This window comes from Sturnus vulgaris, chromosome 5 (assembly GCF_052056855.1).
Source record: "Sturnus vulgaris isolate bStuVul1 chromosome 5, bStuVul1.hap1, whole genome shotgun sequence".
Taxonomy (NCBI): Eukaryota; Metazoa; Chordata; class Aves; order Passeriformes; family Sturnidae; genus Sturnus; species Sturnus vulgaris.
This window is the reverse complement of record NC_142247.1, coordinates 662,826-689,500: the sequence shown is the minus strand read 5'-3', so window position 1 is coordinate 689,500 and position 26,675 is coordinate 662,826. Positions and strand designations below refer to the sequence as shown.

Below are 26,675 nucleotides of genomic sequence, written 5' to 3'. Positions count from 1 at the left end.
CCTGCCTCAAGGAATACTCAATGATAATTTGTGTTCTTAATCACATAAGACTCATAAGACTTGCAAAATACTTCTAGAAACGTTTCTGTTATTATTCTGTTCCTGTTTAATAGATGAGCAGTTTTGAAAACGCATTTCAGATAAGTTTTTCAGTAATAAACTTGTTTGTGCTTCAGATTGTGAAGTTTTTTCATTTTACTGAGTGAAATGACAGTGTGGAACTCATGGATTGAAAGAGAAGAGGTTCAGACATGAAAATTCCAGGCTCTAGTCTGAGTGTTTTTAAATCTCATGTAAAATTAAGGCCTTGTCAACCTTTAAGACCTGCTGATTTAAAAATACTAGTTTTAATTATAATGTCTTTTAATTATAAAAAGTCTTTATTTTGTCTATCTTTTAAAATCTTAAAAGTGGACAACTTTCACGATTGACTTGGCAGTGGCACGTAAGTTGTAAGAGTGACATTTATAAAGGCATAACAATAAATTTGAGATATAATATGGAGGACATGTGGTACTAATAGGTGTGTTTCATGGGTCCATGTGACCAGATTAAAAAGTGCTTCAGGCCTCTCTTTGCTGTGTAACCTCACTTGTTCCTATGCAGGAAGTGAAGAATTCTTCATTAGCACTTATGGCAAGGTGGTTAAGTCGTTAAATTTTTTTTTTTTTTTTTGAGTGTGTGTAATATTGCCATTTCACAGTGAGCTATACAGAAGTTTACCCAAGTTTCAGAAATTCTGCTGAAAATTGTATTTGCAGTATTTCTAACTGCATTTATTGTTGCTGTAGTTATTTGCTTTCAAATTGCAAAATAAACCCCTTGTTTCGGTAATGGTTATGTTCAGGCCTTTCTGGCACGGGAGAAAATAGCTTTTGATGGGAAAACAAAACAGCCCAGATATTTTGTATGGTGAGTATCTTTATTACTAAAGCTGTTGGTTGGTATAATTGAGTGGTTAACATGAGGTCTTTTTGTGAACTAGATGAAAGAGCTTGGTATAATGAGCTGTTATAGTTATTGTAGTAAGATGTAAATATACTTCACAGAATTTGAGAAAAACATTTTGCTATTCAGGCTAAGACAGAAATAGTTTTGCTTTTATGTAGGATTTGAACATCCACACGGGTCTGTGTGTGTTTTGTGTACGTTTGTGACATCATCAAGTCTGGTAACTTCTAAATGCAAGGTTTAATGGGTGGGTTTTTTCAGGGAATTTCCTAGGCAGTAATGGAAAAAAACTGTCTTGGTCTTTCCTTTTTTGCCCCCCTTTTTTTTTCACTTTCCAGCGAAGTTAAACAGGGTGTTACATGCAGCCTGCACAGCCGTTTGGCAGAGATGTGACATCACATTTCTGGAGCTGGTCACAGATCAAACCAACTGTCTTGGATGATGCAGTGGCAATATTCTACCATACCACTCTTGCTCAGATCTGTCCACAGCTTTCTAGTACCTTTCCTGCATTTACTTATTTATTTAAAACCCGTGTCCAAGTGGAGAGGAGCAGTGGGGGAATGAGGAGCACAGAGCTGGTGTGGAAATACACCTGGAAGACTTTGCCTTGGGGCAGTGGTAGAACAGTCTGCTGCTGGAATGGAAGGGAGATGAGAAGCAGATGGAGCTTTGGAGGCAGGAATTGAGGTTTCTGGCAAGGGGATGATGTGAGATACACACAGAAAACTTCAGGGACTATAGGGAGTGAGATATGTCTAATAGCCTGAGGGGAAAAGGGAACTTAACCCAAAGACAGTGAAAAATTGGTCTCTGCTGTAAAGTAGCCAAGTAATTGCAGGGAGTCCTCGAAACAGGTGGGAATGCAATCTCCAGTTCAGTTGTGCAGGAGACAGGAACAGAAGAGGATAAGGAACTTTGTATGAGCAGGGAGCTTTAGCCACTCTCCCAGTCGCTGTTAAAAAATACAATGGTATGGCTTGCAAAAATACAAAGTGATAATTTTATAAGATTTCCTGAGGTAGAGATTTCTTTGGTTATCTATCCATATAACTGATTCTTTTTTATAACTTGCTTTCTCTCTGGGGTTCATTTAAATATGAACATGTTTAAAAGTATTTGTTTTAGAAAATGAAATACAAATTTTCTGTGTTGTGCTTGCTGTTTATCACTGGTTTTGTGATACGAAAAGACAGTGATTACAGTTGTGGTTTTGCAGCATTCAAAACCAACAAAGAACTGGGGAAAAATTCTGAAGCCTTTTGAGATGCTGAAGTACTTTTCTTCCCCCTTAACAATGGCAAAATGCAAAGCAAGAAAGACCTGGGATTTCTTTTCCCACATCTAATTTTCTTCGCTATATGAGAATTTACATTCCTAAATAAATTTTGCTGAACTTCTATTGCTAATGTTTAATGGATACTTTCTTTCTTTGATAGAGGTTACTTAAGGTATATGCCAAGACATTTGCTAGGGGAAAGCAAAAGATTTGTTATGATTTTGAAAGTCCTATTGTCATCCATAAAGGAATGCTGTAATTCAAACAGCTCGTGTAATGTCAGAGGGACAAAACTGCACCTTGGTGGTTTGAGCTGAGACTTGTAAAAAACTTACTGTTGGCTCATATAGTGCTATTATAATTTATTAAATATGCCTAAATAAGAACCTGGCATAAAGAATTTCCACTTATTGTAAATGTCATCCCATGTAGCCTTTTGTATAAATTACTAGCTCCCCTGTAGAACTGCAGTGAAGTCCTTATTTTGATCATTTTAATTTATTGTAGTAATCACTTAGATTCCAAATGAAAAAAAATCTTAAAAGTGCAAAGGAAATATTTTCAATATATGCAAACAGAGAACTGTAAATATTTCTTTTTCCTTTGAAATCAAACTCCTTTTGGCATATCTTTAAGTAGACTTCCTTAGGTTGGCTTGAATGCTAAGTTACAGCTTAGACAATTGGTACAAGGTGAAGTTAATTCAGTGTCCCACAGAACAGGAGTCAAACCTTAACTTCTGACCTTTTTATTAAGAATTAAGCCAGTCAGTGGAGTTGTACTTTGCTGCTTTCTTTGCTTTTGGTGCCTGGTTAATACCTGAAGGAGCAAGGTAGGAATAGGCAAGGCTGCTGCTTTATACAATGCTATCCTAGCTGTGGATATTTTTCTGTATTAAGTTGAATTTAACGTGATGATAACAGAAACTGGAAGGATTTTTTAGATCTACTCGGTGAATTTGCATCTCTCTTTGGTCATTTTATGTTCCACTTGTTTTCTGTGTTTCGTGTTCTGGGGTGGTGGGAGAGATCCTGAGGCTGGGAGGATGGGAGGGTAACACAGCAGGTGAGATTTCCTTGACACCACCATGTTCCAGTGCTCGTTAGGCATTCTCGGTGATTATGGTTCTCCAAGTGGGAAGCACTGTTAAAAAAATAAGTTATTTCTGGTGGTTCTTTAGTGAGCGTTTTCCTTCTCTGTTTCTCCTAACTTCTGCTAGTAAACACACTCCTTTATCAGTAAAGACTGAAAATTGTGAACCACTTGTTGCTGCTCTCTAACTTTTCAGGGAGATTATCAAGCTGAAGATAACATGGTTCCCAGAAATGAAAGGCAGTTTTCTGTGTATCTTTAAGGCAGAACCGAGTACAGTTTCTTGATTTGTGTAATCCTTTTGCAGAATGTCATCTTTGTGCTGTCATATCACAAGGCACGTATGTTTAACCTGCTCTGTTTTTGCACTGCTCCTCAGATATTTTGGCATTCCACATTTCTTCATTGTGTTTCCAGTTGCTCTGTGTGCTACAAATCCTCTGATAACCTGGGTTTGTGTTATGGAAATATTATGAGCTCAGATATTCCAGGGCTAGCAACCTAAATAATCAAATTAAGTGATCCAGGAGAGTGGAAACAGCTCTAGAGGTGGTGAATCATAACACACTTTCTCAGTCTTGTTTTGTTTCCTGTGCATGTTTGTTATTTTAAGTTCCTTCAATTTCTCTATCTCAAAGAGCTTTCCTATCTTCCCTGGTTTTATATTATCAGGCTGAAGTGTTTGCAGTGTTGTTCCCTTTTCGAGGTGTTTTTACCTGTTTATCTAGATGTAGCTTTACTCTAAAATAAGCTGCTGCTTCAAAAATCATTTAAAAACAAGTTTTTAATGTTACTACTTGCCATGCTGCATAAAATTCTCGTGGCTATTTTATTTTCCTCTGTGTTGCTTGCTTAGTAGTCGTATAACAATACATACATTTAATAGAATTTTGCAGCCTTGTTTTTTAAGATTGATTTATGAACACTTTTTGAGTCTGCTCATTTTGACAAGTTTTTGTTAGAATAATGTAATCAGTGTTAAGCATAGATTTGATAGGTTTGATTTCCAAAAAAATGCTTAGGGGTGATTCAGAAGCACAAGTGCTTCCAAGTGAGTGGGTGCTTTCTTCAATCGTGCACTCTTGGAAATGATGTTTTTTTTTTTCTTTATGTTGCTTGGATTTATTTTTGGCTACCCTGCTTTGCCTCCCTTGCCTCAGAAGGGCTGTGGAGTGTTTGTTCTGTCTGTGTCTGGGGGTCTTTGTGGGTGCAATGTGCCAGAGCAGAAGGTGCTGCCTTCCAAACACAGGGTGCACTTTTCACTTCGTGTAGTCCTGGCTTTTTTTTTTTCATCCAACTATTCTGATTTCTTGCTGCCCCTTGAGTAATCTTTCTCTTTGGCAGCCATTTAGTGTTCTGCAGTCTCTCTTTACTCTGTTTTTTTTTTTTTGTCTGTTTGTTTGTTTTTTTGTTTGTTTCTTTTATGGTGGTTTATCCACGTACGCCGTTTTTTTTCTTACTGGTGGTAGGTTTTCCTGAGCTCAGAAAATAACCATTATCAGTCATGAAATTATTTTGGATACTTTCTATTTAATGGTTTAAATTTAAATGGTTTTCTCAGCAAAATCAGCCAGAAAAATCCCTTAGATATGCAGGTAGCTGAAGTTGCTTTCTGTCTCCTTTGAAGATTCTCTCTGGGCTGGTTGCTGGTTCAGTGAAAAGGAGCTTTAAGAGCTCTGAAACATTATGGTATTTTCATGCCACAGTCAAACTACATCCATTGAAGTAAGACAAACTGTTTTGCTTGTGAAACATAAATGTTTGTTTTAGGGAATTAAATTGATAAATTACTGAAATTTAATAGGAGGAGTTTGTCTGTTAGCATCTAGATGCATCATAAAATAGCAAATTTACCAAAGATGGGCAGAGGAACAAAAACAGATCAGGCCAATCTCAAACTTTTCTGCTTTGTTTTTCTTAGGACCTGTTTTAATCTTGCTTTTAAATTGACATGATCATTTGGAGAGCATAAAACAAAAAGCTGAGCTGCACTGTCCTTGAGCCCTGCATTTTATTGTGAACTGATTCCCCCATGCAGATGTTCTGACAGCGACTGCAGAAAGATGTTGGCATTAAAGTTTGCTTAATACTCATTTAATGTCAGCAAAAATGAAATCTTAGCACAGAAACATAGGAATGTATTCTTCCTCTGCTTTTGTTTAGGAGCCAGTAGAACAATTTCTGTTACTAATCTGTTGTATTCGTGGCTCTTCTGTTTGGAATTGATGGAGATATTTTAAAATAGGACAGGTGGAATATCCTCCTCTCAGTGATGAGAGCTGAGGGTGAATAATTTGATAATTTTGGAGTTTTGTGAGGATTTATCTTCTCTTGATCTTTGATTGCATTGTGAAGTATCGAGTGTAAATAGCTTTGAATTTGGTGGTGTTGAAAAGCTGTTGTTTTTGTGGAACTTGTCCATTGGCCAGAGCTGTGCACCACAGTTTTCCACCTCTTATCTTGAAAAATAATAGGAGTAGTGGGGAAAACAGTGAAGTTTTTGTTTTCACTCGGGTTTTTTTTAGTGAAATGAAAATAATGAGGTGCTGGGTGATGTCACTAAGCATGTCATTATTATTTTCTTTCAATGTTTCTGTTTTGACTTGGTATTTGTAATTGAATGATTGCAGTTGGTGCTGTTTGTTTTCTTTTGGGATTACTACCTAGTTGTGATTTAGTCTTCCAGGTGGTAAAAGCTTTTGTGTTGATTTCTAGGTTTTAACCCTTGAAGGTGCTGTGAGATGTGACTGACTGTCATTCACAGTGTTCCCATTATTCTCAGGTTGTTTTATCTGACTGTAACAGCTCGGTTTTCTTTCTTAATCTTCCCTCGTGGGTTAGAGCAATGCAGCAGCAGCTGTAAGGAGAAACGAATGAGTATTTCACCCACTGGTAAAAGAGAAAGAAACTAGCAGGGTATTTGTTGGTTTTTTTAACGCCTGACCTGTTGGCTTAGTTGCAGTAGGGTTTGGTCACAGAGGCAGTGTGAGGGCTGGGTGTTCTGTGGCTGGGTTATCCTCATTTCCAAAGTTCTGTTCTCTGAACTCAGAGCAGTGCAGTGTGCACGTGGATGGGTGGGTGGAAGGATGGATGAGTGGGTGGGTGGATGGCTGGATGATGGCTGGATGGATGGATGGCTGAGTGGCTGTCTGTCTGTCTGGATGATGGATGGATGGCTGAGTGGCTGTCTGTCTGTCTGTCTGGATGATGTCTGTCTGTCTGGATGATGGCTGGCTGGATGGATGAATGGCTATCTGGCTGTCTGTCTGTCTGGCTGCTCAGCCCTGCTGGTGGCAGTGACCCTGCCGTTCGTGCTGCAGAAATTGCTGCTCCCTGTTAACGTGGTGCTTTCCAGCAGGAGGATTTCCCAGCCAGGCAGTGTCAGGATGGTTTGGTGCAGTTCAGTGGCTGCTCTGGGAGGGGTGCAGGTGCTCTGAGCCCCTGTGCATGGGCTGCAGGGCTGGGGCTGACCCCAGGGCACGCTCCAAGGCCCATCTGTTAGGGCTGCCTTTGCCTCGGGGAAGGTTACTCCAGTTAAGGTCTGCTGGGACTGTGTTTAGCAGACATTAAAAGTATAATAGCAAATTGATTGGGCTTTTGTGCATGTGTTCAGTGCCTGGCTCTGCTCTCCCTTCAAGTGGACAGTTGCTAATGGGACTTGGTGGAAACTAAAAATGCAATTATTTTGCTGTTCTTTCAGGGTTTTTGGTGATATTCCTCCTCGACCCTTACTCTCTGTTTTTCTGAAAGATTAACAAAATCAGGGAACGAATACATTTTGTGGATTTCAAAAGGTATTACTTGCAGTAGTGAGGAAAACAATCTCCTTGGAGAGCCAAGTGTGTGTCAGCAGTGATGTGCAGTATACCATTTTATTTAATGCATTAAATCATAGTCTCATTATAGTTTTATTCGCATTTAAATGTACACAAAAAGTAGGCCCCAGGTGTATAATATGTAGTTTAAAATTTGTACATTTTAAATCGTGAATAATTTGGATTTCGTTTTTTTCCTTATAGAAAATATCCATATTTATGTAATTCCAGTAGTGGCTTAATTTGGCTCAGATCCTTAAAGAAACAGAATAATCCAGAACTTAAAGTGCTTGAAAAATGCTTCTTGTTTTCTATGAAGTGAAAATGACTGGCAGCTTCTTACAAGTTTTTAGGTATTATTTTTTGTTTCAGGGTTGTTTTTGAATACAGTTTGAACTAAATTAACCAGCTAGACGCATTTGATTGTGCAAGCACTAATCTTTAACATGAAAGTGCTGCTAAAAATACCTTAATGTTCTTGATAATGAAGATTGTACTATTTCTAGCCACAGGTAAAATAAGTACAGGTAAAAATAAGACCTGAAACAATGCCTTTGAGGTAATGATTCCTCTATTTTAAGCTTGCACGTTTTTGCTTAATGAACTCATTTTAAATACCAATATTGTTTCAGAGGTGTTGATCTCTTGGTAGAGGGAAAATTTGTAGAAGGAGAGAAAAATGTTTGACCCCTGTGAGAAGATTGTGTGTTTTCAGTTCTGCCTTGCTGCATTTGGCACACACTGCCAGGGTTTGCAGACCTGGTGAAATGAGCTCTGGGTTTAGTAAGGCATTTCAGAGGGACATTCAGTTCTTGCCTCCAGACCTGCGATTTTTACGTCAAGTTGATTCAGGTGCTTGATTAGGTTGAAAATAGGGACAACATAAGCTCGAAGATCATGTTGTGCTTGCTGTAACAGTTCTAAATTTTAGTAATTAGTCAGTCTTTTGAATGGTGCTTCTTAAAAACTGCTATTGTGTATGCAGGCTCTCTCCAGCAGGGACTGTTTTTGATGCTCTATTGTTTGGGATGACCCCTGAGCTGAACTCTCTGAAACTCAAATGTCTAATGTTCTTCATCAGGCCATGGTCTATAGATCCATTACAATGGAGCTGGAGCCTGCCTACAGCCTGGGAGCAAACGCGGACCTGTCTGTCACTGGCAGGACGGGAATGCCACAAGCACTTCAGTTCTGCTCGTGTCATTCTGCTTTGATAGTGGCAGGCAGGCTTGGAGCAGATCTCCTGCCTGTGGGAAAGGAGCTTAGCAAAAGGCAGACAAACTTGCTTTAAAATCTGTTTCAGTGTCTGTTCTATTACCAAGATGTCTGTGTTTTTCTTATTTTGTTTTCTCCTCTTACACACGTTATTACTTTCCCACTTGTAAGCTTTATGGATTTGAGGTGAGAAAGCAGAAGGATGTAATTTCCATTACTACCTTCCCTTTGTTAAGGAGCATTTCCCTCTGTCACATCGTCCCAAGCACACAGAAAGTCGTGTGTGATTGAAAAGCCCCGTTCCTAGACTGAAGGATACACCCAATTTTTCTGTGGTCCAGCCCATGTTTGTGCACACATGTCACTTGTGTGTCCTGTCCTCACGCACTTTCTGAAATTCTGAGAAACAAGAAGGTGGGTAATTGGCAGCTCTAACAGACACGGTGTTGCAGTTAAGTCTTCACAGACTTAGTAGCAGCCACAGCTCTGACTGTAGAACTTATCTTTCTGCTTCATCTCGAAATGGGCAGGTCAAGAGACCGCCCAAGTCAGCGTCTTTGATGTTCCATGTACTGCAGACTATTCTCTGAAAAGCTTCCTGATACTTTTCTCAGTGTATGAAAGACGAGAGAAAACTACACACACTTGAGCTGTGTCTCCCACACGTTCTCTTTGCAGCCTTTAGCTCTTTAGGGAGGGACAGAACTTGCTAAGTGAGACAGAAACTGATTCTAGGTTTGTTAGTACTGGGAGGCACCTGACTACCTGAAATGTGCTGGTTCTGGAGGAACAGGAGAGAAAACAAAAAATGTGTGTTACATTTTATTTAACAGATGGTTACTGGAGAAGGAATGTGCTCCCAGGGCACTGAGTTTCTTATGTTGGAGTGTACCAAAAATTTTTCAAGCAAGTGCACCCAAACCTAGTGATCTCTTGTTGTGTGACTCGTGGTCATTTTGTTTTATAAACCATTGAGTTATTTCTCTAGTTGGTTCTGTTACAGCAATATTTGTCTGTGCTCTTTAATGTCATACTCAAAGTTCTTCAGACTAGAAGGAAGGGGGGGCATTTAACCTTAAATATTAAGCTGTTACTGCTTGACTGGATTTGAGTTATATTTTTTTCTCATTTTTAGGCAGGATTTTGAGTAGCTTATAGAATTATAGTCCAATGTAGCATTTCATTCTCAATTTCCAAATTCTGTATGATACTATTTGGTTTAGCTGCTATGGGCAGCCTTTTTTTATTCTGGTTCCTCTGATACCAAATTTTGATACCGTGTTAATCTGTTAGCCCTTAGCAAACACTTAGGCTATTAAACCTGAACCCAGCAAACATTTAAACAAGAATAGCTAAATTAGCTTGCCAAGTGTTACTGGTTTCTTATGTCATTAATAACCCTACTTGTCATGATAGCTTTTGCTGGGATCAGTTGACTTTTACATATTTTTCTCCAGAAGAAGGTAGGATAGCTTATAAAAACCCACAAAACCTAAGCATTTGCATTTCTTGGGCTGTAAAATTAGAGACATGTGATTTTGTGTCAAGGTTTGTTGCACTGCACTGGCAGTGTGAACTAAACTCTCATCCTTTGGGTTGATAATTTTCAGGGATTTTTTTTTTTTCAGAGGAATTAAGCAGATTTCATGCCTGTGGAACAGAGAAACCACACACACACCCCTGCACGAGGGTGCACTTCTCCCCTGCCCCAAAGTGCTTTCACAGAAACTTGTTCAGGGTTACATTTTGTCATTCCTTTCCCACCTCAGAGCAGGCTGAGGAGCTGTGTTCAATACCCCTCATCCCCTGCCCTGTGCTCAGCAGCACCACACATCCTCTCAGCCAGAAATCTCTTCAGTTTGTGGGCTGTGTGAGAACACACCTAAAGCTGGCTGTGCGTGTAAAACTCCTCGACTGCAAACAGCTTTGGAGCTTGAACTCCTCCTTGAAAATCTTTGGGAAGAAGTTTCCTTTGGTGCTTTCAGCTGTGGGAAGGGCAGGGCTCTTTGGTGCCCTGAGCCAGCTGTGGCACAGCTGGATGTGCAGTCTGTGCCAGCCTTGGCTAAGCAGCTTCCTGGCAGGGCCACTGATCCGTGGAACAGCACTGGGTGCCTGGGCTTTGGGCCATTCTGGATGTCCAAACCTACTTCCAAGTGGCATTTTGAGAAAGCTCTACTTGCACAGCTTGAACTGAGGGGGAGGTGGGGTGGTGCCACAATTAACTACAAGTAATTATTCAATTTTTCTGTCATCATAAGTAAATTTTGCTTTCACAGTGCAGTTTTACAGAGTTTATTTTTGGGGATCATTTTTGCCCTAGACATCAGTTGAGAAAGGAGAAAATACTGCATCTGTTGTGAGCCTGGCACAGTGGAAAAATTAAGATTATTTGCAACAGGTTTTTCAGAAAAAGCTTCTGGAAATTTCCTACAGGGATCCTGAAAGACTTGTACAGTATGTGTAGTTAGGGGCTGTTAATGCTGCCAGGGCTGGGAGCTTCAGCTCAGGGCCAGTGGAATATTTTTTTTTTACTTGCTAGTGACAGATTGGGAGGTTGCATGTCATAAAAGAAATCAAGATTACTGGGGAGGGAAGGGAGACATGGGGAGGGATCATGGAAAGCTCTGTGTATTCAGGGTGTGGAAAAGGGATGAAAATAAAAATAATGGAGACATGGAAATTTGGTGTGTAGCAACAAAATAGCCTGTATGACTTCCATGGATAGGAGCTGTGCCTTCTACATTGTTAGAGCTTGTTTGAAATTGGGAGGGGGGTAGAAGAAAGGCATGTGGTGTTTGTGTAGCATTTCAGAACTATATATTTGATATACCTTCATTAAAGCAAAAGGTGTTGAAAACGTATGTGAAGCTTTCTTTTTAACTTGGAAGACAAAGGCCTGGAAAAAGTTGATCAGTTTTAATAACAGATGGAGGCAAATCAATTGGAAGATAAGGGTTCTGTGGTTGGGATATGTTATGTTGCTGCTATCTCTTGAGATAAGAGTTTGTTCATGAAACCAAATTACTCAGGGTAGTTAAAACTAAACTGGGAGCACTGCTAAAGGGAATCTGTTATTTAGACTAAGGCAAGTCACTTTTTATTCATTAATGCAGTGAAATCTCCATGGTGGGTGAGAATGGGAAATGTAAACAAAGCAAATATATGTGATTATTTCAAAATCTGTCACGGAAAAAACCTGCTGGCATAGTAGTGATTCAGATACAGATAATGTGAGAAATCACTAATAGAGACTCTTAGAGCAGAAGAGCAAACGTGCCAATGTATCTTCAGATTTTGACTAATGGTGTTTTTTTTCTTTCATTCATCTCAGTGTGTAATAGAACAATACTGGGCATGTAAATTGATGGTAAAAATAAGGAACAGCACCTGTACCTTAAAAGCAGAATGGTTTAACAAATGCCAGTTCTGCACATCTGGAGAGGATGTGGTGGAGGCTCTCCAAAGTGCTTAGGCTGCTGAAACCAGTGCAGTGCATGGCGAGGCTGAGTGCCTGTGTTCCCTCAGGTTTGGGAGGAGGAGGGCAGGGTTTTCCTGTGCTCAGTGATGTGATGGCAACTTTAACAATGGAGGAGGCAGAGTCATCTCAACGCTGCAGCTGCCAAGGATGAGAGACAAGAGACAGAAGTTGCAGCACTGGAAATTCTGATGAGATGTTGGGAAACTTCCCCTCTTCCCCCACAACAAGGTTAGTCAGCCATTGAGAAAATTGTCCAGAAAGGCAGCAGAAATCCCAGCCTTTGAACACACCCATTAACAACTCCACTGGACCAAGACCACAGGCAGTCTGATCTCACTCGTTCCTGTTTAAGCAAATTTGACCATCTGGTCTTTGAGGTTCTGTCAAAGATGAGCTGTTCTGTAATGCTGTGGCTTTTGTGGAAGAGAAAAACTTAAAAGGCCTTCATGGCAACTGAGCAGGTTAACAAGACTTAAAAAGGTGTATCAGTAGCTATTTAATGAGGAAGAATATCCATCTCCATACTCGTGGTTTATCTGTGGAAAGCACATACTCTGCAAGTTTTTTTCTGATCCGTTTGATGCTTGTCTCTGTATCTGCCGAGGTGCAGAGCAGAAAGGCTGATTGATGAAAGTGGCCCCTGCTGGCCACTGATTTCCTCTGCTGGTTCTGCCTTCTCTGGGAACATTTTGCTAAACCAAACCAAACAGCATTAGTTTAGACCGTGCACACGATGGACACTGTGCTGAGGCCATGTGGGAGCACCTTAAAGCCTGTGTAGAACTGAAGTGCTGTATTCTTTTTAAGGCTCTAGTGTTGGCTCCATTTATTGAGGATTTTCCATTGCTCCTTTTTGTTCCCAGTGTCCAGAAGAAGTTACATTGTCGATTTACAGTAGCTGTTTCCTAACTGTACATTTATTAATAAAGCAGTGAACCACATTTGTACAATGTTTTCAACCTGTCTATAACTGAAACAAGAGAGCTGCAATTGTGATTTGCTCTGTTGACATGCACCAAATCCAAACTTTGATTCACTTGTGGCTTTATTTATTTATTTTTTTTTTTTTGTCTCGCAGCATAAGCAGCACTATCATGGACGTAGACAGCACAATTTCCAGTGGGCGTTCCACGCCGGTCATGATGAATGGGCAGGGAGTGGCTGCATCCTCTGCCAAGAGCATCGCCTACAATTGCTGCTGGGATCACTGCCACGCCTGCTTCAGCTCCAGCCCCGACCTGGCCGATCACATCCGCTCCATACACGTGGATGGGCAGCGAGGAGGGGTTCGTGTTACTTTTGGCTTTTCTTTCTTTCTGACTCGCTCTTCAATGACAGTAGTAAATATTCCGTTTCAAAATTGCGGTTTCGTAACTAGTGACAGCAAAGTTAGTGGCCTAACTTTAAGGATGTAGTCAGTTGTTTTTAATAAATTATTTGAGACTACCAGCGTTTTGATAGTGTGCTTACACTTGGAATTAGTTTTCTTAAAGCTCTCAGTGTACGTGTTCCTGCATGTGAACTCGGGTGAAGTCACATCTTAATTACTGTTACCAAAGGACTCTCACTACAGGCAGAGTCTATCCAGAATGTCTAATAGGGAAGGTGTGAGGCTGACTCAATAGTGCAGAGTCTTAACAAAACAGCTCTGTGTGCAATCCTGATGGCAAGTTTACCTTCTTTATAATTGCATCTATTTTTTTTTTTTTAATTGAATTGCATATATAAGCATGTAAATTCCAGTCTAATCCCTGGTCAAATGATAATTGGTCTCAATTTTGATGTTTAAAAACATCTTCTAGTAGAGTAATTTCAACTTTGTACTTAACTACCTCCCATCTTCAAGCTCCCAAATTACCTCTGATGCCTGGAATATATCATGTAAACTACCTTTACATCCAGCACAAGCAATCTGCCTGCTTTAGGGACTGTGTGCTGCAGCTCTTCAATTTCTGGGAGAGATAATATCAGTTCTTGAAGTAGAATAGTTGTTACCTTTTGACTTTTTGTCCTGTCACTTCATCAGAAAGAAAATATTAGGCTGTTGCACTATATCTTCAGTGAATGAGAAACTTAAATAAAGTACTAATTTGCATTACTTTAAATAATTTATTATGTAAATGTGTCACTGAGACAGCTGTGATTCCGGCTGTATTTAGCTAATATTTTTTGGCATGATTGAACTTTTACATCTTCCTATTTGATAGCGTTTTTCAGTCCAGGATCTAAGCAGAGTCATCCATTCAGTGTAGTGGCTTTTTAGCTACCCATGAGATGATTTCTGAGTTCTGTCCACAGGTGTATAAAAGTGTTACATGAAACCTGGCTGAAACAATAAAATGAATAAGGTGTGTTTGGATCTTTGTTATCCCCTCCGTGACTCCTTTGCATTCTTAAAAAGGAGCTGGAAGACTTTGCAGATTTTGGTTTGTTTTTTTCCCCCCGTGTTTTATTTCTTGCCAGTGACATTTCACGTGACATGTTTTGTGGATATTTCAGATATGTTTAGGAAATGTCGTGTTTGTATATTTGAAAGAGGAACTGTCGCGTTCAGTTCACACTTTTGAAGCCCCTGCTGGAGCTGATTTTTTGGGAAGTTGCAGCGTGGTGCTGTGGGATGGGGATGTGTCCTGGCTTTATTTCAGGATTTGTCTGCCACCTGCCGGTGAGGTGTTCCAGCGCCTTGGAAATTGTGTGCTGCTTTTGATGGCATTTCAGGCCTTCCTGAGCTGCAATGGCTCTACATTTGAAGAAAAGTGGGGGTTAAGTAGTCACTTATTGAGAATGGAAAGGAATAGGATAAACATCTTTGCATGGTAAAATGAATTTTTTTCCTGCTAATACCGAGTTCATGGCTCCAATCCAAACCAGATACATCCATGAAGAGCCTGGGAAACTTTTTGACAAAACAGTTTTGCTTCCAGAAGATGCTATTTCAGAAATATTTTGGGTTCAGCTTTTTGGCAGGGATTCCCAAGAAGCCTTGTGTGGAGTTGTGGTGTGTGCCTGCAAACCCAGATGTTTGTGGTGCCCCGTGTGTGAGTTCACAGGAAGCCCTTTGCCCTGCAGCTGGAGATGCCAGCACACTGTGGGGCTGTGGCAGAGCCACAAATCCCAGAAATTGCAATTCTGGGCCTTTGAGGGGATGTCAGAGCTGGGCAGTGGCAGAACCCAAAGGTTTAGGGGCCTGGGCCCTGTGTTGGTGTGGATCAGTCCCAGGCACTGAGGGGTTTCCAGCTTTGTCTGAGTTGAGCTGGGTTATGTATCCATTATACAGCAGGAACACAGAACTCCCGTGGCTGCTTTTTCATTTGGGAAATAAAATCTTTTGAAGGTTGAGGGGGTTTTATTCTCCAAAAGAGAACAAGAAACTGAAATCCAATTAGTTTCCTGCATTTCTGAAAACCTGTGTTATGAACAGTGCTGTTCCTGGGAACTTTCTTTTGCTGTGACAAATTAAGGCTTTACCTCCCTTCACCCACAGACCTGTTGAGGAAATTCTAATGAAAGGCAAGTTCATTGAGCTTTTTTATTCCCTCAGTTCCAGATAAACACAATGAGTGGAGAGAGAAAAGCAGCATGAGTAAGTTCTGCTCCCCTTAATGCACTATTGTGCACGTGATTGTTCTGTACACTGGAATGACAAAACACCCATAGATTTGGAATCCCATGAGAAATGCTTCCTTCAGCAGCAATTGAATATAAGGCCCTAACTGGAGGTAGCTGGTATTTTAGAATGCAAAACTCCAGTATATAAATGCATTGCAATCATGAGTTTTTACTTTTTCATGCTCAAGGAATAAAATTAATTGCTTATGAGAGTAAATTATTTTATTTCTATAACTACTGCCTAGAAAATGCAAATTTTTCATGAATAAATGTTCTGTCTCCATAACTGGTGAATACAGATACTGAGTGCAAACACAAACACAGCAGATCCTGTTGCTCTGGATTGTGTTTATCTGCAGGAGCATCTGTCTGTTGGTATTTTCTTCCAGTGACCTGTTTTTATTGAATACTTGGGGTTGTAATTATTTCTTCCTTAGTGAGATATGAGAAGTGTGTCTCAAAATAAATGGTTATTGTTCAGAATTCTTTGAAGCGTTGTGAAATGTTGTAAAAACAGCTTTTTTTTTTTTCTAATGTGATTTTTTTAATTTACTGTTCTCTGACTTGTGTAAACTTACAACGTTTTTACTCCATTAGGTGTTTGTTTGCTTGTGGAAAGGTTGCAAAGTATATAATACACCTTCAACAAGTCAAAGCTGGTTGCAGAGGCATATGCTGACACACAGTGGGGACAAACCTTTCAAGGTAAGGCTCATTGTAGCATACATTATCTCTTTATTTTTAGAAAAATTCTCTTTATTTTTCCTAATACGTCAATTGATAAATACCATCACTGGAGGATTTCTTAAAAAGTGAGCTGAGCCTTCTTCTTTGCAGTAATAGTGCCCAAAGGTTTGTTCTTTTACAAAAGCAGGTGAAGAAACTGTTATTGCTTCTCTACCCCTGTTTCTTTTAATCTGTGAATGGCAGGGAGTGTAAAACTAAAGAGTGCTGAAGTCCAGGGGGTTTGTGCACTTTGCAGTTGAGCTGTTCACACTGTAGCAGTGAGATGTTTTCTCTCACACTTTGCACTTGCACATTGAATTTTGGATGATGGCTGATGGGTGCACGTTCCGTGCTGGACTAAAAACTGCTTTTGTTAAATTCTGTAGAAGCACTGGCACTGACTGTGCTTCACTTCTCTGAAAAGAATAAGGAAGTGAGGAATGCAGGACCATTGAGCTGACTGTATTTCCTGCACAGTAGTTTCTAACTTTCTCTTTCTTTCTCCCCTTAATCTGTACCTGCAATTCTAGGTATAGTAATGTTTATCATTCCCATATCCACCAATCCGTTATTAATGAGTTCCTTCATCCTCTTATGGATACACTTGGGGCAGTTCATAGCTGTCAGTCCTGGATCACTTGATGGTAAGTCCCACCCACACTACTTCAGACTGAAGTTCTTCCATTTAGGATATGAAAATGAAATAGGAGTTGGGGTTTTTTTTTTGGTTTTGTTTTTTTTTTTTTTTTTTTTTTTTTTAGTTTAGATAGCATTTTATGCTTCCTTCTTCCCCACCCCCAACCCCACCAAGTTTTAGTCTTCCCTTCTCTTTCTCCTCAAGTTAATATCTTCCACTTTTTAAAAATTTTATTTTAAGGCAGATTTATTACTAAAAATACTTTTCTATTACAGGGGTGTCTCCATAGCTACATTTTCTATCTAGGTTTTAGTAATAGTTATGACAGAAAACAGAACTAAATTGAACTCAGAACCAAGAGAGTAAAAATAGTGCATTGCATATGAAACAGATTTTTTTTTTAACAGACAGATTTTTTTCTATACTGAACTGTGTAGTTTAGAGTAAAAATTTCTGACTCAGAAAGTAACCACAGGAAAATGAGTTTTAAGGTTTTCATCCCCTGTGTTTGAAGGAATGAGTTTAGCATGCTCCTGGGAGAATGGCTTAAGGACAGTAGATCCCTGCAAGTTTGCAGGTACAATTGTTCCAGGAACTGATCTAATCTGAAATCCTAATCTCTGATTAATAATAATAATAATAATAATAATAATAGTAGTAGTAGTAAAGAAAGCAACCACCAGTTACCAGAGGAAACCTGTACCTTAGGTTTTCTCTAGTTTGGGATGAAATATTTTGTCTAGCTCAGATCATAATGGCAAGCTTTGTTCTAGGATGAAAGTCTTTGAATAGCTTTCTCTGTGTTCTTGCCTGGTCTAGATCAAAGAAACTCAGTTGTAGGGATGTTGTGCTGGAGAGGTGAGAGAGCTCAGGAGCACCACGGGTCTGTCAGGCTTCCCTGGCAGAGGCAGCTCCACTTGGTGCCCTCCTTCTTTTGGCAAGGCTGCTTACAGCTGGGGCCTCACAATTGTCCAGGATTGTTTCTCATCATAATCATCCTGTGTTCAATATCTGTTGGGTTTTTTTGTGCTTTCTGGTCCTACTGAGTTTGAGAAGAGCACATTTGAAGGTTGCAGTTTTTAATCATCCTGGCTCAATGTGTGTCACTGCAGCATTTTTTCATACTGTTGTCTCGAGTCCCTCTGTTTGTTTTTTATCCCTGTATTTCTCAATCTGTTCCTGGGAGCTTTGAATGGAGGATAATTGTGGTCTGAGTAGAATTTTGTAACATCTTTTGTTCCCCTGTCATTTATGCTGGAATAGGCTTCAGGGCTCACATGAGGTAGCCAAGTGTGAGAGTGTCTGTCAGGACTGAGGATGGCAATCTATTAATTAACTGGCTCCTTTCCTTCATTTGCTGCTGCTTTTTTTTTTTTTTTTATCCTAACTTTAGAAATCTGCTCTCTGAGATGAAAAACACTTGAAGTGTTGGATATTAGTCTTGACCAGTCCAAGAACAGCCTTTTATTAATTGTTTTGTGGCAGTCAGTCAAAAATGGAGCCAGTGTGTCCATTTAGTGCATTTAACTTCTCTCATAAATCCTTAATTGCTCACCTTTCAGGGAGAGCCAGATTTTTGAAGTCAGAGTTGGTTTAAAAACCTGTTCTTAATAATTACTGCAGACAAAATATCTCCCAAAACATAAATTGCAAATGAAACTTGAGTTGCCCCATGAGAAGATACTTGAATCCTAACATCCTGTCATTTTAGAAAACTTGCAGAAAATAGTCATTCAGTGTTTTAGTTAAAAAATAATGAGATTTTTGAGGAAAGCTATTAGAAGTGGTAATGGAAATAGTACAGCTCTATGCTGTTGTCTGAAGAACTGCTATTTTGGATGTTTTAAAGAAAAACAATCTTAGCTAGGAAAATGACAACTAAGAGCATGAAAATCTTACTTTGGTAAAGGTAGAAGAACACTACAATCATACAATGACCAGAAGAGAGTAATAAGTGTATCACAGATTGATACATTCTTACATTTCTAGTGAAAAGAAGAGAGAAATATCTTTTCTTAAATTGAAAAGCATTGGGGACTGTCTCAAACATAACTCTCTTCTGCATTGAAGGATATATCCCTGTTCAGTTCCCTTTTGCTTGCAAATGGACTCACTTTATGTAGTTGCACATTTTGGGTTTAATTATGTCTTTTTGTGATACACATGGAGTTGTCCTTTGACTGAAAGCTCCATTCAGCTCTAAATGAGCTGTTCTGCTTTCCCACTGAAAGCTCTTTGTGGGTTTTACCTGCCCTTTCCATTCATTGCTGTCAGCCATGTGACTGTGCAGTTCATTTGTCACAGAAATGAACCTGCTTCTGAATTGCAAAGGCAAAATGGTTCATATTTTCACAAGTTCATAAGTTTATCCCGTTTTTTTCCTGGTTGTGTGGCTTAGTGTGTCCCTCTCATCATGAATATTGCAGTTTGTGTGTCACAGAGAAGGTAAATTTCCTTTTGGATGTCTATTTTTGAGACCATTGTTATTCTAGCTCTTTTTTTCTGTGGGCCAGTATCTTGGTCGTGTACATCTAGTTCCTCTCTCTTTACAGTCTGAATTTCGCCAGTCCTTTTCATATTTTTTTTGTCATTATAGCCATTCATTAAATAGAGATCTTCTCTCCAAACACATGTAATATGTTCAACTTTGTGGATGATTTTACAAATAGAGTTGAGAGAGAAAACCTTCAACATTATACTTTCTAAAATCTCTTATTACACCATTTTGCAACTTCTTAGAAACCAGTGGAATATTGTGGAGTCATCAGCATCAGGGCTGGTCCTGTTGTGGCTTCAGCAACTTGGCTTTCAGACCTTGCAGTCAGGATGTAGAGGATCTGCTGAGTTAGAAAACATTCTGCTTTCAACAAACTCTCCTTGGCAGGTTAAAAAGCAGTGAATGAAAAGACTCCATCTTTCTTGTCCTTTGGCTGTTACAAGGAATAAGTATTAATAGTTCAAGGGATTGTGACAATCTGCATTTTCCACCATGGTTTCTGGTGTGCAGGGGGCAAAAATAAATTGATCCAGTATTACTTGGCACTGAAAGTTATTGAAGGCTCATCAAATGAACTCTTAGATGTTGAGCACAATGAAAGGACAAATGGGAAATGAGCACTAAATAATTGTGTAAAATAATAATAAAATAAAAATAATAAATAATAAAATAATAATTGCATATAGCATTAGGATTGGGGTTGATGATCTCAAAGGTCTCTTCCAACCTAAATGATCCTATTGGGATACCTGTGGGAATGCTGGCAGCTGCTTTCACCTGTGGATTCCAGTGGAAATGCTCTTCATGGTCAAGAGCAGCCATGCAAGGTTTGCTCCTGTGGGGGAAATGTTTTTAGTGACAGTGAATGGTAGTGCACAGGTTCATTGCAGGCTTCTCCTTGAAATGGGGGAAGAAAGTAGTGTTAAAAATGGAGTTTGGTGCTCCCTGTAACTTCCAGAATTCAGGAAGGGGTGAGTGCATTTGATACAACTCTCAGTAGAGTAAAGCTTGGTGAAATATAGAAAAGAAATTCTTCATTGGGAATTCATGTCTGTTACTCTCTTGGCAGAATATTTTCTATCCATTAGAGCATTGCAGATGTAAATCTGCCCAAACACTCAGATGTTGAGACAATAAGAAAGTTTACCCAGATGTCTAAACCATTACTGTTAGATTTATTAGAAAAAAAATTACATGTTGAATAACCCACATAGGAGATCTGGTTATTTTGAATTTAGACCAAAAACCTGCATTGCTAGATACTTTTCTATCCTGTTTGTTAAAGCCACTGGTCATTACTGCCCATTAATGATGGTGGGTATGGGTACACTGGAGAAATTAAACTTCTTGCATGTTTAATTCCTTTCTCTTGAAGTAACATATCCACCAATCCGGACCCAATCTCGTGCAAAGTCAATGCAAAATTGTGAGATTTAGGTTTGGGGGGAGGGGAAAAATGGAAAGATTGGTTTTAAAGTTGTGCATAATAGTTGAGTTTGATTTATTAGAAGCCCTCTAGAGGTACATGATTATCTGGTGGGAAGCTGATTTGGTGTGACTTACCATCCAGAGATCCTGAAGTGACAGCCTGAACTGCTCCTTTGTCTTTGGACAGAAGAGACTTTACCCATTAGTAACGGATTGCTGGATATATTATTTTAGAGAAAAAAAAAGAACAAACAGGTAAGATTTTTTTTTTTTTTTCATTCTCCTCTTCTACTGTTTCCTGTCTACTACAAAGGCATTCTCTGTCATCTTTGATCTATCAGCTGTTGATTATTTGAAGACATGATCAGATAGTCTCAAAGTACACAAAAGCTGAATGCAATAATTACTGCAAATACTTCGTGCTGTGCCTGTAGACTGTTAATACACTTTCTGGAAAAAGACAACTTCCAATTGCAAGTTGCAGATATTGAGGATCTAAGGATGTTGGTTTGAGGATTTTGAAAGTAAAACTTGGGTAGAGCAAGAAAAGTTAGTGGTAGCTTAATCCATGTAGATAATCCATGTAGAATATTTGTCATTGTTTGCTCTGTACATGATAAGAAAAAAGTTAAGCTATGACATCATGAGTCAACCTGCAGTTTGTCATAAATCAATGTTTGTAATCTGACAAGAAGCACAGATATGGTTTGGAAAGTTTTAGAGAAGCACCTGACACAGAGTTTGTGCTTTTTTCCCCAAAGGTGTTGCCTTTTTGATACCATATTTAACTTGGAATCTGATAAAGCATGCACTGTACCAAGGCTTTAGGTTATTTTTGGTAAAGCTAAAATTTTGATTTCTCAAGTGTTACTGAATTTCAGGATATGGGCTTTCTTTGAGCTAATTTTTTTTTTTCTGACAGTGTATGGACAGAAGGGGCTGTAATCTGAAGTCAGGAGCACATTAGTGAAAGTTAATCCTAAATTTAGATTTTGTGCCTTAGTTTCATGAAACTGCTTTTATGGGCAAGACAGGTATTTCAAGGACAAAAAAAGAGGAGAGCAAAACATGTTTAAACTAATGCACAGAGGCATTGTACAGGTATCTGTTGGTTGTGGGTTAAGTCATCTTTCATAAAAATGAGTGGTTTGGGTTCAAGGTCAGGCTGAGGGGTTTAGCAATCTGGTTTAGTAGATGCTGGCCTTACCCACAGCAGGGACATTGGAAATGAATGACTTTGAAAAGACCCTGGCAACCCAAACCATCCTGTGATTCTCTAAATGTAAATTTTAATGTTCAGCATGAATTCCAAGTGATGAAAATCATGTTGAAGTTAGCACAGTGTGAATGAGATCAGCATGCAGAGTGGGTTGGGATTCTTTGTTGGGATTTCTTGCTTTGTAAGTCACTGCCACCTGAGCAGGCAATATTGCTGTTTGAACATGGCAAACCTTAGGGCAAGGTAAAAAGGCACAGGGGGGATCTTGGTAGAAATCTTCACAATTCTTAAGATGCTTATTAGTGGGAGGAAGAAATACAGAGTGAAGGTTCCTCAAGTTTTTTGTCAGGGAATTTTATATTTGAGTTAGTTCAGTACTTAGAGAACTCCCTCTAAGAATTCTTCCCTTTACAAAACCAGAGCAAACACACCAAAAAAAGTGAATAACATCCTTTCCTTTTTTTGCCTTTTACTGCCTTGAATCTATGTACATATTTTTAGTCCTGTAGCAAGTGTTAAGCTATTGACACAGTTTATAACACAGGGGACAGCACAGTTCTTTCTCTTTGTGGACACTGTATTTTCCTACTGAGCATGGAAAACCATTTGCTAAGTCTGAGGCAGAAACAGACTTTTCAGTTCTTCAGCCATTGTTAGAAAATACAGTTGGGGTGTAGGGGCAAAAAGTGGGACCTGTGGAGTTCTAGAGCTGCTTTCTTATCTCCCAATCAGATGTGGAGCTGTGGGGCAGGTTACTGTAAGCTTGGAAATCCATCCTTAGCCTTCACAAAGATGTGGCCATAGCTGCAGCAGCATTGCTCATTCCCAAGCTCCTGTTGGAGAATTTCCAGTGGTTTACACTGTGACAGGTTTTTTGCTGCTGGCTGATCCACTCATTTGTCCTGCTGCTGTTGGCTGGACCCAAAGAAAAATCAATCATATGGATGGATACACAACTAATTGCAGGCAGTGATGAAATGCATATTCTAAAATCAGTTTTCTATTACCCATGTAAGCTCAGAGCACAATAGAAAAGGGTTGTGCTTCCCTCTCCAGTGATATAATTTAAATATTTATTTTGCAAATGAAATAATTGTAAATATGAATCAGGTACTTAGAAAAATACCAGTAATTGTAGCCAGTACAAGCTTAGTTGCTGCTATCATTCAGTTTGTGTGTTTCTGCTTGATTATTGTTGGATCTTATTTTTCTGTTGAGAGAGGACATTTCCTTTAAATGAGAATTATCTTAAGTGCTCCTGAAGTAATAGCAGCAGCCCAAAATGAATGTATAAATAATTGTTACTACAACTTTACTGGTTAGTTTGAGACAGAACTCGAAGGCAGCTGTTCATTGAGGATTTACAGAGTTTACAAAGTGTATTAAACTGTTACAAATTTAGTGTGGGTAAGGATGTGTTTGTTACTCCTGCCTTGTGTCACAAGAAGAGGAGATGTTAGCCATGTTACTGTTACCAAATGGAGAGCCTTGGAGAGGTGTTGGGAAACAATGCAGCATTTTGAAAGGCAGGAGATTGTTGGTCTATGGAGAGGAGTCAATTTTCTGTGGAAACTTTCCCAGTGAGTTGTTTCAGATTAATCTTATGCTATACAAAATGGCAAAAAAAAAAAAATGGTATAATGCAATAATTACTGAGAGTTCAAAACCTCCAACAAATGTATTTCAGAATATGTTTTTGCTTTTCTTCTTTAGAATTGCATGGTTTTGCTTTAGTGTGCTGGGAGTTGAGGCAGAGAAGTCAAAGCAAGTTCCTGTGGCCCACAGGCAGTGACCCAGTTGTGTTTTTTCTCACTAGTGTGTGGTTGGTGGCTGCAATGCCAGCTTTGCATCTCAGGGAGGACTTGCCCGTCATGTGCCCACACACTTCAGCCAGCAGAACTCTTCAAAAGTTGCCAGCCAGCCCAAGGCCAAAGAGGAATCTCCATCTAAAGCTGGAATGAATAAAAGAAGAAAATTGAAGAACAAGAGGCGGCGATCACTACGTAAGTGTTTCACACGAGTAGAAATAAATTCCTGGAAAGTTTGTCCTGGAGTGAAAGTTCCTCCTCAGTCTGGTGGTTTCTCTGCATATCTGAATCTGGTATTCCTTGTGATGGGGAAAAAAAACATTCCAGGTTCTGTTTGTGTTCCTTTTCAGGGTAAATCTCTGTGTGTCAGGGGAGGGGACACAGAGGATAAAAGATCAGTTTCCCATGAGCAACAAGTGGAGTTGCCAACTGAAAGCAGCTTTTCATTTCAGAGTCACTTTTTGTTTACTGACTCTGTTACTGTTGCAAAGTTTTCTGTTTAGTGCTGATAAGTTCAGACAGAGATTGCAGATTCATAGAAATTAGAGATAAATGCATGTTATATAAGCTCTTTTTTGAGCACAGTGTTTCATTACGTTAATGACAGTTTTATGAGCATAACCAACATCTAATTTTGGGCAGAATTGAAAACTTGTTATGTTTTTTTAATCTGTCTCCACACAGATGATGTTCATTAATTTTATATGATCCAATGTGCTGAGAGGTGTGATTTGTCAGTTCAAGTGAGAACTGTTTCCTCTAGCAAGAAATAACCATTTACCCAGTACCTCTTCCAGTCCATTTGGATTGGTGGTTCCTGATGTTCTGCTGTTCCTAGCATTAGACTAATAAAACATCAAATCTCTATAGAGATTCTAATCTACAGTTAGGAAAGATTAAGCAATTGTTGCAATATTTCACTCTGGGTTGTAATTGCTTTGGATGCAACTCTCCAGTACCAAAGTGATCATTTGCTAATATTAAAATGTTACTCTGACACGTGCATTTTAGAAGAGAAAAAACCCATTTGCATTTTTTTCTGCTGGTATGTCAACAGCTGAACTAAAAACAACATGAATTTTTACTTGTGGTGCAAAATCTGTCTCACAGTATTGGAAAGTAGCACAAGATACCTTTTTTTATGAGCCACTGGACATTTTAAATCTCATACTGTCCACAGTTTTATTTCTCTAAAACTCTTCTGTAGCAGAACATTTAACTGCATCCATCTTTCTGTTCCTGTGAAGAAATCCAGTTATCAGTTATTCAAATGATACTGCAACAATAAAGTCACATACCAGTGCTCTTAGGTAATTACTCTTTACCACTTTATTCTGATTTATTCTTAATACCTCACCCGTGTTTTAAGGAACTTTTTGGCAATTTGTGAAGCAGTGGTCGTGTTTCTGCCTTGCATGCACACAACTTCCTGGGAAGTGACTTTATCCTCTGGAATTCTGAGGTTTCCTCAGCCTCTGGGTATGCCTGGGTATTCTTAAAATATATATGAGCAAATTGAATTGTGAAACACATCTTAAAAGCAGAGAGTTCTAATTCCAATTGGATTTCCTTTAATTTTGATTCAACATTTAAAGAAATTAGAAAACTGTTTCTTTCCTTGTCAGAATTTGATTTTCAAAGGGTTTTCCCTTTCACTCTGGAAATCCATGTTAATGAGAAGGTGGCACAAGGGTTCAGGGCTCACTGTGCAGAATCTTTTTGCATCTTAGTTGTAATGAGATAATTGCAGGTTCCTAAAGGATCACTGTGATTTGTTGACTGTGTTACTCAAAATATAAATGTCCAAGACTGGTCACTTCAAAATTCTCATTTTCAGAGGTTCCTGAGTTACATGTTAGCTTGCTTCTCCATACTGTTTTTGTTAGGTGGCTGATTTAATGCATCTTAATTAATTTTAACCCCAGCTAAGTAGTAGAAGTAATTTTCAAGTTGGCATTTCAAGTAGTTTTTCAAGTTGGCATTTTATTAGTTATTGATAAACATCACATTATGTTATTTGACTTACAAATTTCAAATCAGAGGTTCATAATTAAAACTTCAAATCACCTGTTAATATGCTTTAGTTGTAATAAGAATTTGCTGCAGAAGTTATGAATGAGTTTAAGGCAAAAATGTAAATAATTAATATTGTGGAAATGTTAAAGAATAGAATGCAGTATTGGAATGGTCTGCTGTCTTGATCAAGTGTTGCACAGGAGGAAAAATGACAGCTGCTTGAGCAATTTCTTATCTTCTGGCCTCTTGAGACAAATGCAGTGCTGGCTGTAGACTTTTGCCTTAAGGCAGAAATCATCTCTAAGTGAATTGGAAGCTGACTACTGTAATGTATTTCTCCAGAGGGTCTGTGACCCAGAAATGGATCCAGAGTTGATGGCATTTTCTGAAAATGCTGAGTTATTGGCAGCTTTCCTTTCAAACTTTGTGTGGGGTATTGTTGGTGCATGAATGTGACAAAGGGCTGATAGAATTTTGCTTGTCTTTCTGTTTCTTACTTAATTTTAGTTAAAGAATGAAGTGGGCAGGTTTGTATGGTTTGTCTTTACAAGGAGAATGGGGAAAGGTAAAACCCTTCTCTAAGAAGCCAAAATAACACAATTAACATCATTAAGTATTTTCAATCTAGAGTGTGTAAAGCTAAGAACCTGGATTTATAATTAGATATTTTTAAGTGCCCAAAAGGAGAGGTGTTTAACTCAGGTACCAGGTTCTCTGCAAGGAAGGTTACAAGGACTTAATGACATGGATGTAAACCAAAATGTCATTTGATAGTGGGAAATCTGCTTCAATCACTTGCAGATAATAATTTGACAAAAGCTCACAGTTATTCAGCATAAAGCAATTTGTCTCTGGAAAAAAATGTTATCAGCATATTCTTTTTACCTCATGGTTTTATTAGACCC

General features: G+C 39.0%; 1 protein-coding gene across 5 annotated transcripts in view; it reads left to right on the top strand.

The window, feature by feature from the left end:
• Positions 1-26,675, top strand: part of AEBP2 (AE binding protein 2) — a 42,288-nt gene that overhangs the window by 4,828 nt on the left and 10,785 nt on the right. For all 5 annotated transcript variants that reach the window (XM_088164504.1, XM_088164507.1, XM_014869924.2 and 2 more), the window contains exons 2-4: positions 12,909-13,116; positions 16,037-16,144; positions 23,763-23,949. In XM_088164504.1, coding sequence (XP_088020630.1) covers positions 12,909-13,116; positions 16,037-16,144; positions 23,763-23,949 — 503 coding nt within the window. The remainder of the gene's footprint in view (positions 1-12,908; positions 13,117-16,036; positions 16,145-23,762; positions 23,950-26,675) is intronic.